Raw genomic sequence first — 18492 nt, forward strand, 5'->3', positions numbered from 1 at the left:
AAATATATTCAAAAAGTTACATAGTTCACAATAACATTAAAAAACACAATCACCTTTTGATACATTTTGGTCTTGGAGTTGATATTCATGCCCAGAGCTGTGACCCTATTTGCTGAATATGTAGTTCCTCGCAGCGCTGTCAGGCTTATGGCCTTTCCTTCCCCTTACTGTTGACCAACCCCAGGAATCCATCAATGAGCCAAAACTCTCATTCTGTCCCCTCCCCCCTCCCCAGTTCTGCCAAATACCGGATTCCCCCTCCAGTTCTGCTAGACAATAGTCCCCCACTCCATGCTGCCAAACCTCAGCGCTTCCAAAATGCAGGACTCCCTTCCCAGTCCTGCAAACCCTAGGACTAACACCTCAGTCCTAGCTAAGCCCAAGACTGTCCCCAGTCCTACCAAAGGGCCTCTTCCCAGTGCAGCTAAATCCCAGCACCTCCCCAGTACTGCAAATAACAGACACCTACTCCAACTGACGCATTTCACATACCATCTTCAGCTTTAATATTGATAAGGGATAAAAATTAAATACAGAAGGTAAAAGAATATATATAAAATAAAGGCCATTCATTTGTGGATCTCACCAAATAATGGACAGTCACACTGGTAAAATATACCATGGGATGAAAATGGATTTTGACCCTAATCAATCGCTGTAAATCAATGGTCCTGATGTTAAGCCTTACATGACACAACACCCCTATTGTTATAGAACAGTGACACTTGCTAGTTGAAGATTATCACAAGATAACCACAAGTTACACTTAATTTAATGGTAACAATGAACTCAGAAAATGGCCTTTATCCTGGTTTTACCACACCAGGGTCAGTGTTAGCCTTTTGGATCCACCAAAGCAGTCACAGTTACCGAGATCCATGATAAAAATCCCCCACCTTGTTCATTAACACCTTAGCAAAGATAAAATATGGTCCACCAGAACTTACTGACAGTTAAACCTTCATTTAGCAACCAAGAGCCCACATGTAAATATAACACATCTGCGATGCTGTTGAACATGTAGTTCATACAAGTTTGTTCATAAATAATGATATGAATTGGTTAGCTTTAATTTTACAGAATGTACAATGATTTGGGTGCATGTCCTTGACCTACATTCCTAGCAATGTGTACCCTCCATGCCAGAACAATGAATATTTTTCCCCAGTTTTTTTCCAATGTTGACCTTTCAAATGACGAATAAATAAAGCTAGTTCTAGCTATACTCGCCACCTACGTAAACTCTTACTTATGGCTTTCCTTAACCCGTTTGTTCTCAAAGGCTAAGTTCTTCTCAGCACCGAGTAGCCCAGTAGTTGCACGCTTCTTTACATCAATTATGTGGCTTAACCCCAATTCCTTTGAATCTAACAACATAGAGGCTAAAATGTTTACCACACTTCGTTGTCAATGAGTAATCTTCAAACAAACCCAGTGTAGGTGGCTATAGACTGTATATGTATATGTAACTGAGATATGTACAGGAAACTTTCGATTAACTGGCCCCTAAATAACCGGAACGCTCTATCCACTGGCAAAATTCAGGAGTCGGTTCAGGTAACTTTTTTTACTTTTAGTTACTTTTTTTACTCCATTTGTTGCTGTGCAAGGGTGTAGCTGAATCTGTTGCTAAGCTACAGAGACGCTTGCAACTTGTGCCGATTGTTTTGAAGCTGTAGGGTTTGTTGTTTTATACGGAGCTCTGAGCTCCGTATCTTTTACTATAGCATTCGGTTATCCGGAATTGTTGATGAACCGGCACCACGTCGGTCCCGTCCGTGCCGGATACCAGAAAGTTTCCTGTATTAGCTTTGCGGGGCTGTTAAGTCTGCTGTCACTTCACTCTGGAAACTTCGAGCTTTAATGAGCCACACTTGAAGGCGACCCTGACATTGGGTAACACTGTGATGGAATATATCGGCCTGTTTCACCTGTTTTGTTGGGGGTATCAATCCTCCCCGCTGGTCCATTTATTTTTCATTATGCTGTGCTAACAGCAATCTCTGGGTTGCTGGGACCCTCCCTGGACCACAAGTGTGTGCAGTTATTCTTAAAACAAATGGAAGAGCTGTATGTCACAAAGACTCAAGAGTGGTCCAGAAAGGGCTAGATTTCCAAGCTATCTTAAGCAACTTTTATTTACAATGTGTATAATATTTATAAATAAATTTTACATTCTAGTAATCTACAATGCATTCTAGGTATACTTTGTTAAAATATTTCACCTAAGTTATAAAGGTGGGTACGGCTCATTACTACAGCATAAATAATAAAATGAAAAAAACTGAGAGCCTAAATATAAACAAGACATTATAAAATAAATTTTACACAGAACATAGGGTCCAAGAACTGAGAGTACAACTGAAGTCCAAGATTAACAAATCATACAAAATGATTACATTTGGAGTTGGCCCTTAAGACACTGGTGTTAAGGGCCATCTCCCACGGACTGCTGCCATAGCGTCATCCAATCAGAAGTGCTTCTTCCACAGCCCCACCCATTCAGGAAGGTGTCTCCAATCAGGAGTGCTCATTCTTAATGTTTATTCAGTTTAGAGTGCACTTTCCCTCTGTTCGTTGCCCCTTCCCAGTGTTTAAATACCCCTTTCCAAATTAATCTGGCATTTATTCCTTCCACCAGTGCTTGTCGCAGCTCTGCATTTGAGTTTTCCTTTCCATTTGCTGTATTCAGTCTCTTTTGCTGTATCATATAAATGTCCATATGCATCCCCACTGTTGGCCTTTTTCCCGTTGTCCACCCATATGTCATCCCAATTCATTTGAATTTTGCATTTCGATGGATGTTATTCATTGCAGGCCATCATGAGCTGATTTGTCCAATGCCTGTGCTTTGCTGCCAGTACTTAATTCCCACAAACCGGTCCCGTTGCTGACTGGATTTCCTGCACAATCACCCAAAACTGAAGGCATAAAGGTGAGCAAATAATGAAAACAGATAGGATAACACTGTTACACGTTGTCATGTATTCTCTCCATGTAATTTCGCAGTTCGTGCGAGTCCCCTAAGCCCATGTCCTGGCAGACCCATTTAATATCTTCCTCATTACCCAAAAGGATTGAATTTGTAGCAGGACATCCATCATCTGGTGGAATTGTAGTAAATGTTGTAAACTTTACCCGTTTTCGTTTTGTGGTGGGAGAATTCAAAGGTTCGTCTTTGCGCTCCTTTCCATCACTGCAGAGGGCAGATCTGTGTATCTGTCCTTGGACATTCTTCTGGGTTCCCCCATTGAGCAGATGGTTGCTCTCCTCAAAACCTACTGCTCTGTCTATGACTGTAGTGTGTTCACAGAGCTGCTGTGGGGAAATATCAGCAGCATTCTCCAGCAGCTCCGTCTCATTACCTAACCAAACCCAGTCATGGGAATGATTCATGTTCCCTTGTGCTTCCGAGGGAATTCGCTTATGGCGGTACTTCAAAGCAAACATGACACAGTTAATTAAGAAGACGAGAATAGCCAGGCAGAAAACACCCAATAAAGCATACATGCCAATCTCCAAGTCAGTCAGACCTCTTGGAGCCTGGACCAGATCATTTTCATCCATGCTCTCACTACCCTCAGAGTTCCTGGTTAGGTCATGCGAGGGGAAGTTAGCAGCATCCAACGGGATGTTTTGGAGTTGGCCGTCACCTTCTGAAAGCGGATCCATTCCATCCACTTTCTTGTTCACTGAAGCTTTAGTTGTGGTGCTTACTTTTCTCATTGTGCTTTCTTCGCGATCTGCAGTAGCACTGCTGAAGTACCGTCCGTTCTGCCCGGTCCGGTCTTGATCCACATTCTTTTGCCTCCGGTCACTCGCACGGTTCTCCAGTTCAGCATCACCGCCATTGTCATCACTGCCACTCTTCGGGCCTGCATCATTCTGACCAAACTTCACCTCGATATTGCTACTCCCGACTGCCAGAATACTTTTTCGTTTGGATTTCTGGCACACTTCACAGATTACCAGCTCAACTTTCAGCAAATTCCCTTGGCCCTCTGCCTCCGCAGTGATGACTGGCCACTGCAACTGCAAATCCTGATATGTTGAGATGATGGCTTCTTCCCGTGAAGTGACAGTAAGAGTAAAGTCCTTGGGATCATAAATATCCAGTGGAGTCAGGCTGTTGTCACTGAACTGGATCCAACTACTGATTATTGCTTCCTAGAGTGAAAGGAATAAATAAAAAACATAGTTCAGTTTTATTAACATTGCATTAAGATGATGGCCCTGAAATTCATCGGGTTGCAATCCTGGTGGTTATACCGGGATCACACCCGCTGGTGCCCTCTAGCACTGGTAGATTTCCTAGATCATCATGTATCTGCATAAATAAAGTTCATCATTGGATGCAGCAACAGCTAAAGAGGCAGACTTGATTGAAATGTATGACATTCCCAACACCACTGATCGCACTTAGTTGGCAACACTCTCGCCTCTGAGTCAGAAGGTTGTGGGTTCAAGTCCCACTTCAGAGACTTGAGCACAAAATCTAGGCTGACACTCCAGTGCAGTGCTGAGGGAGTGCCGCACTGTCGGAGGTGCCGTCTTTCGGATGAGACCCGCTCTCTCAGGTGGACTTAAAAGATCCCATAGCACTATTTCGAAGAAGAGCAGGGGAGATATCCCCGGCGTCCTGGCCAATGTTATCCCTCAATCCATTTCACTAAATGCTGGGAAAACTCAGCAGGCCAGGGCAGCATCCGTGGAGAGAGAAACGGAGTCAACGTTTCAGGTCGAAGACCCTTCGTCGGAACTGGAACAAAAGCAGGAAGAGGGATAGATTTTAAAGCAAGTGGGGGCTGGGAAAAGGGGGAGGGGATGAAAGAACAAAAGGGAAGGTCAGAGATAGAATAGAAAGCAGGAGAGATTAAGAGACATTGAGAGACATTAAGAGATATTTAAGGAATAAAGGATGGCTCAAGATGAAGTGTGAATGGCGCTGGCAGAATGAAGGACAGCTGCCATGTGGGAGGGAAGAAAAAAGCCCAGACGAAAGTGTGGATTAAAAAAAAAGGAAAGAAATATATATATGTGATAGGGGCTGAGGTTATGATCTGAAATTGTTGAACTCTATGTTGAGTCCAGAAGGCTGTAAAGTGCCTAATCAAAAGATGAGGTGCTGTTCCTCGAGCTTACGTTGAGCTTCCGTGGAACAATGCAAGAGGCCAAGGACGGTGAGGTCTGAGTGGGAATGGAGCGGAGAATTAAAGTGACAGGCCACCGGGAGCTCGGGGTCCCCCTTACGGACTGAACGGAGGTGTTCCACAAAGCGGTCACCCAATCTGCGTTTGGTCTCCCCAATGTAGAGGAGACCACGTCGTGAGCAGTGAATACAGTATACTAAATTGCAGGAAGTACAAGTAAATCGCTGTTTCACCTGGAAGGGGTGTTTGGGTCCCTGGACAGTGGGAAGGGTGGAGGTATAAGGGCATGTGTTGCATCTCCTGTGCTTGCACAGGAAGGTGCCGGGTGAAGGGGAAAGGGTGCTGGGGGTGGTAGAGCAGTGGACTAGGGTGTCGCGGAGGGAGCGGCCCCTTCGGAATGCTGAAAGGGGAGGTGAGGGGAAGATGCGTTTGGTGGTGGAATCATGCTGGAGGTGGCGGAAATGGTGGAGGATGATCCGTTGAATGTGGAGGCTGGTGGGGTGAAAGGTGAGGACAAGGGGAACTCTATCGTGGTTCCGGGAGGGAGGGGCAGGGGTGAGGGCAGAAGTGCAGGAGATAGAACGGACACGGCCGAGGGCCATGTCAACCACAGTAGAAGGGAATCCTCGGTTGAGGAGAAAGGAAGACATGTCGGAAGCATTGGTATGGAAGGTGCTGTTTGTGGGAACTTGCTGTGCGCAAATTGGCTGACACGTTTCCTACATTACAAGTGACTACATTTTAAAAAAAGACGTCCGGTGGTCGTGAAAGGCTCTCTTTTTTTTTCCTTTTTAATTCTGATATGTGGACCATTCTGAGAGTATCTCGCATTATGACAGAAGTGAATTAGCATGTTGTATACTGCAAAATGTTGAAAGAGGCATACGGATGCTTGAGGAAGGAATGCAGCAACAAGCTAACTCCCAGGAAGAGAATGAGTACAGTAGTGTAGTGATTATGTTACCAGTGATACAGAGGCCTGGACTAATAATCCCACCATGGCAGTTTGAGAATTAGAATTCAGTTTAAAAATAATCAGTAAAAATTGATCATGAAGCTGTTGGATTGTTGTAAAAAAAACAATTGGTTCACTAATGAGCGATAGGGCAAGAAACTTGCCGTCCTTACCCAGTCTGGCCTATATGTGACTCCCGTCCCACAGCAATGTGGCTGACTTTGAACTGCCCTAGAAAGCCAATCAGTTGTATCAAACTGCTAGAAAGAAAAACAAGAATTGAACCGGATGGCCCACTCGGCTGCGACCTAGGCATGGAATCAGGACACGACAAAGGCACACACAACCATGTTGACCCTGCAAAGTACTCCTCACTAACATCTGGGGACTGGTGCTACAGGTGAGAACGCTTTCCAAAAACTCTGGTGCCCATGAAGACGCATGGCTTCAGGTAAAATATGGGCAAGGAATCCTCCTGCTGATTACCACCCGAAGCCCGCCCTCAGCTGATGAATAAGTACTTCTCTATGAACACCACTTGGAGGAAGCACTGGGAGTAGCAAGGGCACAGAATGTACTCTGGGTGAGGGACTTCAATATCCATCACCAAGAGTGGCTCAGTAGTACCACCAATGACCGAGCTGGCCGAGTTCTGAAGGACATAGCTGCCAGTCTGGTCTTGCAGCAGGTGGTGAGAGAATCAAAATGAGGCAATAATCGTACTAAGTGGTATAGATTAAGAACAGATCTAGCTCAGTTTCGAATCATTAAACGACTTTATTTCACAGTACGGTGAAAACATACTCAGCAATAGTTATTATCAGAGTCCCTCAGTTCAATCGGTACAACTTATTTAGCCTGGGGCAGAGTCTCCCTCCTTTTCTCATGCCTTTTCAATCTTCTTGCAGCACTTTTCTGCCTTACTATATTAATGGTTGCTGCGTTGTTTTTTTTTTAAAAAAGGTTCACTCTGTCAAAAAGCCTGCCCATTTCTACTTCCACCTCTAACAGACTGACAGAAATCAAAGCGTTTTCCAACACAATGGTAATAGGTGGCTTTCTGAATATCCAGGCAAGGTAATGAACCGCTTATTGGCCCAGAAATTGCGGGCAAAATAACGGCGGGTTAAAGACGCAAGCCGTTATTAGTGTGGAAAAATTCCAGCAATCTGCGGAAAGTTGCGAATCGCTACAAATTGCGGGATGATTTGTGCCGCTCCGTCCTGAAGCCTCGCGAAAGCCAGAGCTCATCGTCAACCTCCCCCCATGAGTGTCAAGAAATTGCTGCATTTGCGTAAGAAGCCTGTTAATGAGGTAATTTATGTTTTCAATGGCCTTCCACTTTGAAGTCAGTTAGCAATTAAATGATTGTTTTGCACAGACCACATAAAACACACAACCAGGATGCAAGTTAAACCGATTTGTTTAACTGATTAAAACCGATTTGTTCAATTGATTTGTTGTAGATTCTGGATGGGAGTAAACTCGTTGCTAAATTCATTTCAGCTTGTCAGGATTTAGAGTAAACCCCCCTCTCAAAGTATGTGGGTCCACTAATTTGTTAGTAACCAACAATCACCATGCTGATTCACAAGTAACATCATGCTTTGGCTTGTTATAATGTAGATTTGGCGTCTTGGCAGCAGCTGCCTTCGGTTCCTGAGTTAAAAAACCAATAATAATCTGAACCCTGGGCAGGAGGCTGTCTTATTCATAAGTTTGTGTGTCATGTTCCATAGGCAAAAAAAAAAGCTTAGAACTACAGATTTTCCTGCGTGCAATTCGCTGAATATTGGTGATGCCCCGCTGACCTTGGGGTCATCAACTCGCATTTTCAGCAATTTGCCAGGCCAAATTAATTGGAGCTGAAGAGTGAGGAAAATAATTCAACTCACGGTATTCACCGCGTGATGCTCCACTCAAGAAAAATCTGAGCCAATGTTTAGGCTCTGACAGAAACAATTCCTGTTTACCACATTTCCATCTAGGTGCCTGTCTTTTAAAAAAAAATCATGAGAAAAGATCAGCTCTGAATTTCTGCGGGACTTCTCCTGATCTCCTGGAATAACTTCAGTGGGGAATCGGTAGAATCTCACAGAGACATGCCATTAATGGCTGTTTCTCCAGGCGTTCCACTGATCATCTACTGACGTTAGGGGGAGAAATCAGGAAAAATTGGCACGGAATTTCCTGGTCGTTGCTTCTAAAAACCCAACATTGTTATTAATTACTTTTTTTTTAATATCTTGTGTGTGGAATAATGGCTAAAAATGTGTCAAGAAAAAATGAGAAGGGAATAAATTTGCAGGGTTATATGTGCTTCAGGAAGGAAATAAATGGAATGGGGTGGCACGGTTTTATTTATAAAGGGTTTTGAAAAAGGGTTTGACCTGAAACGTTGACTCTATTTCTCTCTCCACGGATGTTGCCTGGCCTGCTGAGTTTTTTCAGCATTTTCTGTTGTTATTTCGGTTTATTTATATGTTGTTAACAGAAAGGAATTGGGAATTGGCACCACGGGAGAGAAATTCAACACAGCTTGCCCATTTTTTGGGCATAAAATGAATGTTCGTGAGACCAATTTTGGGCTGCAATTTACTGCACCTTACCTCCCCTGGGTGAATGCCAGGCACCAACGTGGAAGGTGAGTTTTAGGTGTCCAGCACGCTCGCCTGAACCGGGCACTTGTTACCTTTGAACCTTCAAATTAGGGTCCTAACCGTGGTTTTAGGAACCCGATTGAAATTCGTGGACAAATGGGCAAAGCTTGTATCGTGCAAGTTACACCAGGTTTTGAGGGCCCGTTGGAGGTTGCTCAATAAACGGCCAGAAAACTTTTTGAAAGTCACATTTCTATGGAGCCTGAAGGAGCAGGAGTGCTCCTCCTAGCTCCACAAAATAGGCTGCTGCTGCCACCCCTCAGCTTTGCTTCTCCCCCCCCCACTTTGGACCTGCTTGTAGGTCAGCTCGGCATCGGAGTCAACCAGAATTTGACAGACCCCGACAGGCGAGCTGCATTGGGACGCCCCCAGATTGCCGCCCTGTTTAATTTAAATGAGGCCCAATGCCAAATTTTGATCGGACTTGAGGGTCGGCAGGGATCAGCCCCCTAAATCAGGCAAGTCCAATTTCTCGACCCACGTCTCTTTGGGTATAGCTGGAAGGTGGAAAGGGGGAAAAGTTCATGGTAGGTATATATTACAGGCCACCACAAAATAAAATGGAGTTGATGCACTGCCGTGGGAGGTTACAAAAAATAGTGCTGAAACCTCAGTTGTGATCATGGGGGATTTTAATGTTCTTGACGTAGACTGGGATTTACAGTGAGGACAATCTGTATGCAGGAGGGAGTTTATTCATACACGCTAACATAGAAAACTAACATAACCGGACCAACAACTTCAAAAAGCAACATAGCACCCAACAACTGCCAACTCAACGGTCCTGACATGTAAAAAAAAGGCTTTGTAACTTAAGCTATAAATATGCACTTGTCCACTCTCTTGAGAAAAGCAGGGTGGGGAGAGGATGTGAGCGGGGTCTTTTTGATTTTCAAGAGTATGGGTCGATCGAGGAAAGTTCTTCTGGTGTGCTCAGAACTGGAGACAGAGTATAGCACTAAAGGTGTCAAAGGAAAATAGGAAATGTAGGCAATTCTTTTAGTAATAGTGTGATAGAATTGTGGAACAGATTAAAGTGAGGTGGTGGAACAGAAAACCATGGGAGGTTTTAAAAAACAAGAACAGGAAGAATGAGTTCCAGATCAGAGAAAGGACACTGATGGGAAGTTGGGAATGGTAAGCTTGATGGACCTCTGTTCAAAACATTACTATGTTATTATGTAATGCAGACCTTCTCAGCGGAAGGAGGCTACGTACGGGAGGGTGGGGAGGGAATCGCTTCATCTAGTCAAACCATTTTATCTGTCAAAACATGTTTGCGGCAGTTGGTAAAGAAAGCCAAAGTCAATATTTAGTCAGCTCTGAAATAATTCTGAAGTGATGAAGCACAGGATTTGCAACAATGCATGAATAATTCCATTTCACTAGTTTAAAACTTCAGGGGCCAAAGGGCGGGTGGGGGGGAGGAGGAGGAGGATGGTGGGGGGAGGAGGAGGGTGGTCGAGGGGGAGGAGGGTGGTGGTGGGGGGGAGGAGGCTGGTGGGGGGGAGGAGGGTGGTCGGGGAGGAGGGTGGTCGAGGGGCTGGGGGGAGGGTGGTCGAGGGGCTGAGCGGGGGAGCGCGGTCGAGGGGCTGGGGGGATGGCGGTCGAGGGGCTGGGGGATGGCGGTCGAGGGGCTGGGGGGATGGCAGGTGGTTGTGGGGGGAGGGTGGTCATGGGGTGGGGGGGAGAAGGATGGTCGAGGGGTTGTGGGGGAGGGTGGTCGAGGGGTTGGGGGAGGGTGGTCGAGGGGCTGGGGGGTGGAGGGGTGGGGGAGGGTGGCCGAGGGGTGGGTGGTCGAGGGGTTGGGGGGAGGGTGGTTGAGGGGTTGGTGGTCGAGGGGCTGGGGGCAGGAGGGTAGTCGAGGGGCTGGGGGCAGGAGGGTGGTCGAGGGGGAGGAGGGTGGTCGAGGGGTTGGGGTGAGCAGGATGGTCGAGGGGCTGAGGGGCCAGAGTTTGCTAGATGCAAAAACAATTTTGAAATTTGCTGAGTTAAACACTCCAAGGAGTTTGTTCTTTATTACTTTTTGACAATATAATGTGACCCAAATTAAACTCAGCATTCCCCTGGTACCATGTTAGCGAGTTACTAGTGGGTGTTTGCAAAATGAGCATTACTTTTTTTAATAACAGCTATTGACAACTTACTTAGTGGTTTTCAAACTTTTTAGTGAATAGATTAGATACAGTGTGAAGAGAAACCTTTACATGGAGCTGGAAGACGGAGTCAAAATCTGTGCCTTCCATTCACTGGAAGAATGTCTTCCAATGTTTTGATAAACAAAGAATTTATTCATATCCGTCCTAAAACTATTTTGGACATGCGTCCCCTTGTTCTACTCCAGTGGTTTAATTTAAAATTAACTTTTTCTATACCCTTAGCAATCCTATATACCTTTATAAAATTACTTCTCCGACTCCCCATTTCAGGCTAAAAAGCCCAAGTCTATCCAGTCTCTTGTCCTAATTCAGACCTCTCACACTGGGGATCAGCCTTGTGCCTCTTCTCACACTGTTCCCAGGGCTTGAATGTGTCTCGTTTCATAGTGACTAGAAATGGATGCAGCATTCAAAGTCTGCTCCGACCAGAGCACTATAAACTTTAATCACTGGGCCGTTATTTGCGACCCCTGCGGGTGCGTACGAAGTGCACACGCGCCCGTAAGGGGCCGCGCAAGTTTCGGGTTTAGGCATGCGCTAAAACCCGGAACCTGCGATCCTCCGCATTCCTGGGAAAAAGGACATCCGCGGGCGGAGAGTTGGGCTATTTCAGCCCAGCAAATGCCCGTGAAATTCTTACGCCGGGTAAAAGGCGGCGTAAGGCCTTTTACCAGCATGAGAGTTTTAAAAAACAGAAAAATAAAATTTTTCAATAATTTAAAAACCTGTGAAATAAGGTAAAGTTATTTTTAGCCCCTTCAAAACATGTAAATTTATTTTTCCAAAAATTTAATTTTTGTTTTAAATACTTAATTAAATGCCATTTTAATTCATTTTAAATATGTGATGGTTTTTTAAAAATTTATTTGAAGTGTAGAGGTATTTTTTGGGGTATTCCCATTCATAATTATGGGGATTCTGTACATACGGGACCTCCATGAGAATGAATGGGGAGCCCCCTTCTGTCATTGGTTGGGCCGGCCCACGTGATCCCAGGGGCGCTTGCGAACCACCTGCGCCCTCGGGATCCGTAGGCCTCTACACATGTCTATGCATTGAGACCCAGGAGCGCGAGTCTCCGTGGATCCCGAGGCAGAAGGTAAGTTCGTAGAGTTTTTGCCGGTCGGAGGTATCCGCCCGCGGGAAGCCGCCAACCGCAAATTCAGACCCATTTTCTCCTCGGACTTAAATACTACTGTTTTGGCTGTGTAGTTTATCATTTAGCGTCTAATCTACTAAGACTCCTGGGTCTCTTTCAGCTTTATCCTTAGCTATTTTAACACCATTCATGGAGTACAAGTATCTTTCCTTCCAATGTGTAGCAGAGTGTCTGCCGTGGCTCAGTGGGCAGCACTCGCGCCTCCGAGTCAGAAAGTTGTGGGTTCAAATCGCACTCCACAGAGACCTCAGCACAAAAATCTAGGCTGACACTTCAATGCAGTACTGAGGGAGCGCTGCACTGTTGGAGGCAGCATCTTTCGGATGAGACGTTAAACCGAGGCTCCGTCTGCTCTCTCAGGTAGATGCAAAAGATCCCATGGCACTATTTTGAATAAGAGCAGGGAGTTAGCCCGGGTGTTTTGGCCAATACTTATCCCTCAATCGACATTGTTAAAAGAGATTATCTGGTCACTATCACATTGCTATTTGTTGGAGCTTGCTGTGTGCAAATTGGCTGCTGCATTTCCTACGTTACAACAATGACTACACTTTAAAAAAATATTTCATTGGCTGTAAAGCACTTTGGAATGTCCTGAGGTTGTGAAAGGTGCTATTTCTTCCATTAAATTTCATCTGCCATTGTTCTGCCCATTAGATATTTTCTCCAACTAATTCTGCAATTCCCGAGCTGCCTCTTCTGATTCCATTGTCCCTGCTAGTTTGGTATCCTTTGCAAATTTAACCACTTTGCATTGAGGTTTTGAATCCAGGTCATTTATGTAAATTAGAAACAGCAGTGGTCCCAGCACCGAGTCCTGAGGTACCTCAATCAGTAGGTCCACACACTCCGACATAACTCCTCTAACTAGTACTCATTGGTTCCCACCCAGTTTATTATCCATTCCCAGGGCTTACCATGAATCCACAAAGCTTTGAGTGTAATGAAAAGTCTTTCACGTGGAACTTTATCAAAAGCCTTTTGGTAGTTAAGGGTCACCCCGTGATCGGGCCTCCCTCAGTCCACTTGAGTTGACACTTCCTCAAAGAATTTGAGAAGGTTGGTCAGGCAGGATCTTCTGAATTCATGCTGACTACTGTTAACTAGGTTATCAATGCATATGCTCAAATGTGGAATTACGGTAAAAAATGTAACCCCTCCCTCTGAATATGCCGTGTAGCGTGCCAGGTTCATACGTGAATGGCATGGTATAAAATCCCTCCCACCTATAAATGTTCACCCTACCCATGCTCCCAAGAATATTCAACTTTGAGTACAGACTGCAGTGTAATTCCTTCTCATCCCATAAATATGCACCTTCCTTTATGAGGGAATTGAGTACAGACTGCAGTGTATTGCTGCGATAGAAGCAGAGTTCTGTCATGCCTCAAACAGTAACATTTCTGTGTTACATTTTTTTCTGTTGATGTGCCCTAGAAAGAAAGGCTAATCTAATTAAAGAAATACAAACAGAAAATGCTGGAAATATTCAGCAGGTCAGGCAGCATCTGTAGAGAGAGAAACAGAGTTAACGTTTCAGGTCGCTGACCTTTCCTCAGGTGTAATTAAAGTTTGGCTTCAGGGAGCTGATACCTGGAGTAAATAATACACTAAGTTGGCCGAGAGAGCCGCACTTCGACGGGGAAGGCCACCTAGCCTAGCTTGCTACCTTCAGTTATATTGTTGCCAATATTTATAAGCTAACTGCATCAGAAACATAGAAGATAGGAGCAGGAGGCCATTCGGCCCCTCGAGCCTTCTCCACCATTTAATGAGATCATGGCTGATCCTCCAAATTCAGTACCCTGTCCCTGCTTTCTCCCCATATCCCTTGATCCCTTTAGCCTTAAGAAATATATCCAACTCCTTCTTGAATATATTTAATGAATTGGGCTCAACTGCCTTCTGTGGTAGAGAATTCCACAGGTTCAACACTCTCTGGGTGAAGAAATTCCTCCTCATCTCTGTCCTAAATGGCTTACCCCTTATCTTTAGACTGTGACCCCTGGTTCTGGACTCCCTCGCCATCGGGAACATCCTTCCTGCATCTAGTCTGTCTAGTCCTGTTAGAATTTTATAAGTTTCAATGAGATCCCCTCTCATTCTTCTAAACTCTAGCGAATATAAGCCTAATCGACCCAATCTTTCTTCATACGTCATTCCTGCCATCCCAGGTATCAGTCTGGTGAATCTTCGCTGCACTCCCTTCATGGCAAGAACATCCTTCCTCAGCTAAGGCGACCAAAACTGCACACAATACTCAAGGTGTGGCCTCACCAAGGCCCTGTACAACTGCAGCAAGACATCTTTGCTCCTGTAGTCAAATCCTCTCGCTATGAAGGCCAACATACCATTTGCCTTCTTAACCGCCTCATATCCTTGAAGTACTAATATATTCAAGGTTGCCACCTGAGAGACAGGACAAAACTGATCATCTTTGACTGCTGGACCATCAAAGCATTCTCATGCTGGGCAAAATTCCGATATACATTGATTTAGACTCTGGCCAAGCATCCTGAATAAACATCCCAACAGACAACGAAGGAACTGCTGTTCATGCTTTATCTTATTGAGTAATAGATTGATTAATATCCATTATTTAAGAAAGGTTAGAGAGAGAAACCAGGAAAATATAGACCTGTTAGTCTAACATCTGTTGTGGAGAAGTTATTGGAATCTATAATTAAGCACAGTGACTGAGCACTTAGAAAAATTTGAGCTGATTAGAGAGAGCTAACATGGATTTGATAATGGGTATATACTCAAATTGGAAGGAAGTGACTAGTGGTGTCCCACAAGGATCTGTGCTGGGGCCTCAACTATATTTATTATTAATGACTTAGATAACACAATAGAGAGCCATATATCCAAGTTTGCCGATGACACAAAGAATGGTGTCATAGTAAGTAGTGTAGACGGGAGCATAAAATTACAAAGAGACATTGATAGATTAAGTGAGTGGGAAAAACTATAGCAGATGGATTCCAACACTGGTCTGCGAGAGGTCCAAAAAAGGATAGATCAGAGTATTTTTTAAATGGTGTAAAGCTAGGAACAGTGGAGGTCCAAAGAGATTTAGGGGTCCTTGTACACAGATCACTGAAATGTAGTGGTCAGGTACAAAAAATAAACACAAAGGTTCATGGAATGTTAGTCTTTATAACTGGAGGGCTGGAATATAAAGGGGAGGATGTTTTCCTGCAGCTCCACAAAGCCCTAGTTAGACCACATCTGGAACACTGTGTACAGTACTGGCCTTGGAAGAAGTGCAGCGTAGTTTCACCTGAATGTTACCAGGGCTCCAGGGGTTAATTTATGAGGAGAGATGACATAAAATAGGCTGGTATTCCCTGGAATATAACAACTAGCATTCATATAGCACCTTTCATGTAGTATAACGTCTCAAGGCACTTCACAGAATTGTTATCAAACAAAATTTGACACCGAGCCACATTAGCACTGGTGTGAAACCTACTGATGAGGTGGATTTGGCATAAGGAGGTATTAGGACTGGTGAGCAAAAGCTTGGTCAAAGAGGTACGTTTTAAGGAGTGTCTTAAAGGATGAGAGAGAGGTAGAGATGCAGAGAGGCTTGGGGAGGGAATTCCAGAGCCTAGGGCCGAGGCAGCTGACGCCACAGCTGCCAATGGTGGAGTGATTAAAATCGGGAATGCGCAAGAGGCCAGAATTGGAGGAATGCAGAGATCTCACTGGGTTGTAGGGCTGGAGGAGGTTACAGAGATAGGGAGGAGCGAGGCCATGGGGGGGGGTGCCGGGGGGTTGAGATAAGCACGAGAATTTTAAAATCGAGGCGTTCCCAGACCGGGAGCCAATGTAGGCCAGTGAGCAGAGAAGCAGGATTTGGTACGAGTTAGAATACGAGCAGCAGAGATTTGGATGAGCTCAAGTTTATGGAGGGTGGAAGATGGCAGGCCGGCCAGGAGAGCATTAGAATAGTTAAGTTTAGAGGTTCGGGGGTGATTTGATTGAGGTTTTTAGGATTTTGAAAGGAGTTGATAGGGAGGAACTTTTTCTGCTGGTGGGGGAGTCTAGGACAAGGGGACATGACCTTAAAATCAGAGCCAGGCCATTCAGGAGAGAAGTTAGGAAACACCTCTTCACCCAAAGGGTGGTAGAAGTGTGGAACTCTCTCCCACAAAAAGCAGTAGATGACAGCTCAATTAATAATTTTAAATCTGAGATCAATAGACTTTTGGTAGCCAAGGATATTAAGGGATGTGTCACCAAGGCAGATGGATGGAGTTAAGATACAGATCAGCCATGATCTCACTGAATGGCGGAACAGGCCTGAAGGGCTGAATGGCCTACTCCTAGTCCTATGAGTGTCTGTCCACTCAGAAATAAACCCTTTGATCTTGTGTATTAAAGTATGCCTTTGGAAACCCACTAGAGTTGTATAAAACTGCAAGAAGGCTGCTTGCACCACGGGTTGCACCAAAGGTTTCCTCATGTAGGTCTCATACCCACCAACAACCTCAGTGTAAACTTGCCAGATTAACTAATATCATGTTTTCAGAAGACTCTTCTTTAACTTTCAGTCGCACGATGCTGGAAAGAACTGCTAAGAGTTCAAATGTTATCATTTGTAAGAATGGTTTAAGTAAGGTGTAAAGTCAAATGTTATATGCAGGTTACTTGCACTATTAGCATCCGTGTAATTATTTTTCTCATAATTAAATTCAACTTGCCGTTTTAACCTGAACACAATGCTGACAGAGCATTTTTCTACTTTCAGAGTGTCAAGGAGAATGTGGTGCACAGCTCATGTACTCCTTGATCCACAATACTACAGAAAAGGGTCATTGTTCTTCCTGTGGCATGTTATCCCATTCATGGAATGCATAAAATTGCAGATTTCAGTTCGTAGGAGACACAGGCCTACTTATGGATACTGCCTTTTCGCTCTGAATAGCGGGTTAAAACGTTGGGAAAGAGCCTGAACTGTAACACTCCCTTCCGTGAATACACCATTTTCCTTTTCCACATTTACATATGAGTGAATTTGTTGTAATTCGGGTGTAATCAGTATGTATAACTCTCGGCTGCCTGAGTTATTGGATTTTTAAGTCAGATTGTAAATTCTTCAGACCTCAGACTCCGAGCTGGTGTCAGCCAATCAAAGTGTCTTCTAACAATAAAGTAAATGTGTTATATTATTTCATTTCTGTGCAGTTACAGAACTGAGTTCCACAGAGATCACTGATAAAATACGCACATTGCTACATATAATTAGATCTAGAAAAAATGATAGAAACAAGATATTTTTACTAGGAGACAGGCTAGAATGGCAAGCTAAAGTTTCGAGACAGGCCTGAATGGTGTTTTTTACCAAGGGGTGAAATTTATTTTCATGGGGAATCTGGGGCATGTATGATCTCCCAGAACATTTTTGATTTATGACATTTGGTGCATTTGATACCAGTGCCAACAATCACAATTTATTTGCAAGTTCTGTGACTGCTGTAACTTTTTTCAAACGTTTGTACTTCATAGTATTAGTTTGGCTCAGTGGTAGCACTCTCACCTCTGAGTTAGAAGGGCTTGGGTTCAAGCCCCACTCCAAAACCTCAGCGTATAATCTAAACCGACACTCCAAAGCAGTACTGAGGGAGTGCTGCTGCATTTGCCTACAAAACAGTGATTGCACTTCAAAGTATTTATGGAAATGTCCTGGTACATCCTAAGGATACAAAACACACTGGGCCATAATTTGCGACCCAAACGGGTGCATACAAGGTGCCCATAGGGGTCGCGCAAGTTCCGGGTTTAGGTATGTGCTGCGCATGCGCTAAAACCCAGAACTTGTGATGTCAAGAATCTTCTTGACAGATCCTCCGCATCCCTGGGAGAAGGGCCTCCGCGGGCAGAGAGTTGCGCTATTTGCCCAACTTCTGCCCAGCGAATGCCCTTGAATTTGTTACGCTTGGTAAAAGCAAACGTAAGGCCTGCTTTTACCAGCGTAAGAGTTTAAAAAAATATAAAAATACATTTTTTTCATTCATTTAAACATTAAAACACATGTACAATAAGGTAAGTTTATTTTTAGACCATTTAAAATATGTAAATTTACTATACAAAAAAAAAAAAAATTGTTTTAAATGTTTCATTAATTGGCCCAGAAATTCGGGTAGGAGGCTTCCCGCGGGTGCAAGCCTCTGACCTGCACTTACCTAGCGCGCCGGCCGTTGAGCTGTGGGCCTGCGTGGGATTCCGATCCTGGGCCTGCTCCAACTGCCAGCGCGCAGTGCTTGCGTATCCCAGGGGCGCAGTTAGTTTGATGTGTCCCCTGGGATCACGTGGGCCATGGGGAGCCAATGGTAGCAGGGAATGCCCATTCATAAAATTGACAGGAAGAGCTGTCAAAACTATAAATATGTACTATAAGCCC

General features: G+C 44.5%; 1 protein-coding gene across 1 annotated transcript in view; it reads right to left on the reverse strand.

Moving 5' to 3' along the window:
* Window positions 1–478: 478 nt before the first annotated feature.
* LOC147104387 (transmembrane protein 132C-like) overlaps window positions 479–18492 on the reverse strand; it is a 1245027-nt gene continuing 1227013 nt past the window's right edge. Inside the window, exon 9 of the mRNA XM_085961692.1 lies at window positions 479–4167. Within this exon, the coding sequence (XP_085817818.1) occupies window positions 2971–4167 (1197 nt within the window). The 3' untranslated portion in view covers window positions 479–2970. The remainder of the gene's footprint in view (window positions 4168–18492) is intronic.

This window comes from Somniosus microcephalus, chromosome 19 (assembly GCF_052327205.1).
Source record: "Somniosus microcephalus isolate GS21.2 chromosome 19, FLI_Smic_1.0, whole genome shotgun sequence".
Classification (NCBI taxonomy): Eukaryota; Metazoa; Chordata; class Chondrichthyes; order Squaliformes; family Somniosidae; genus Somniosus; species Somniosus microcephalus.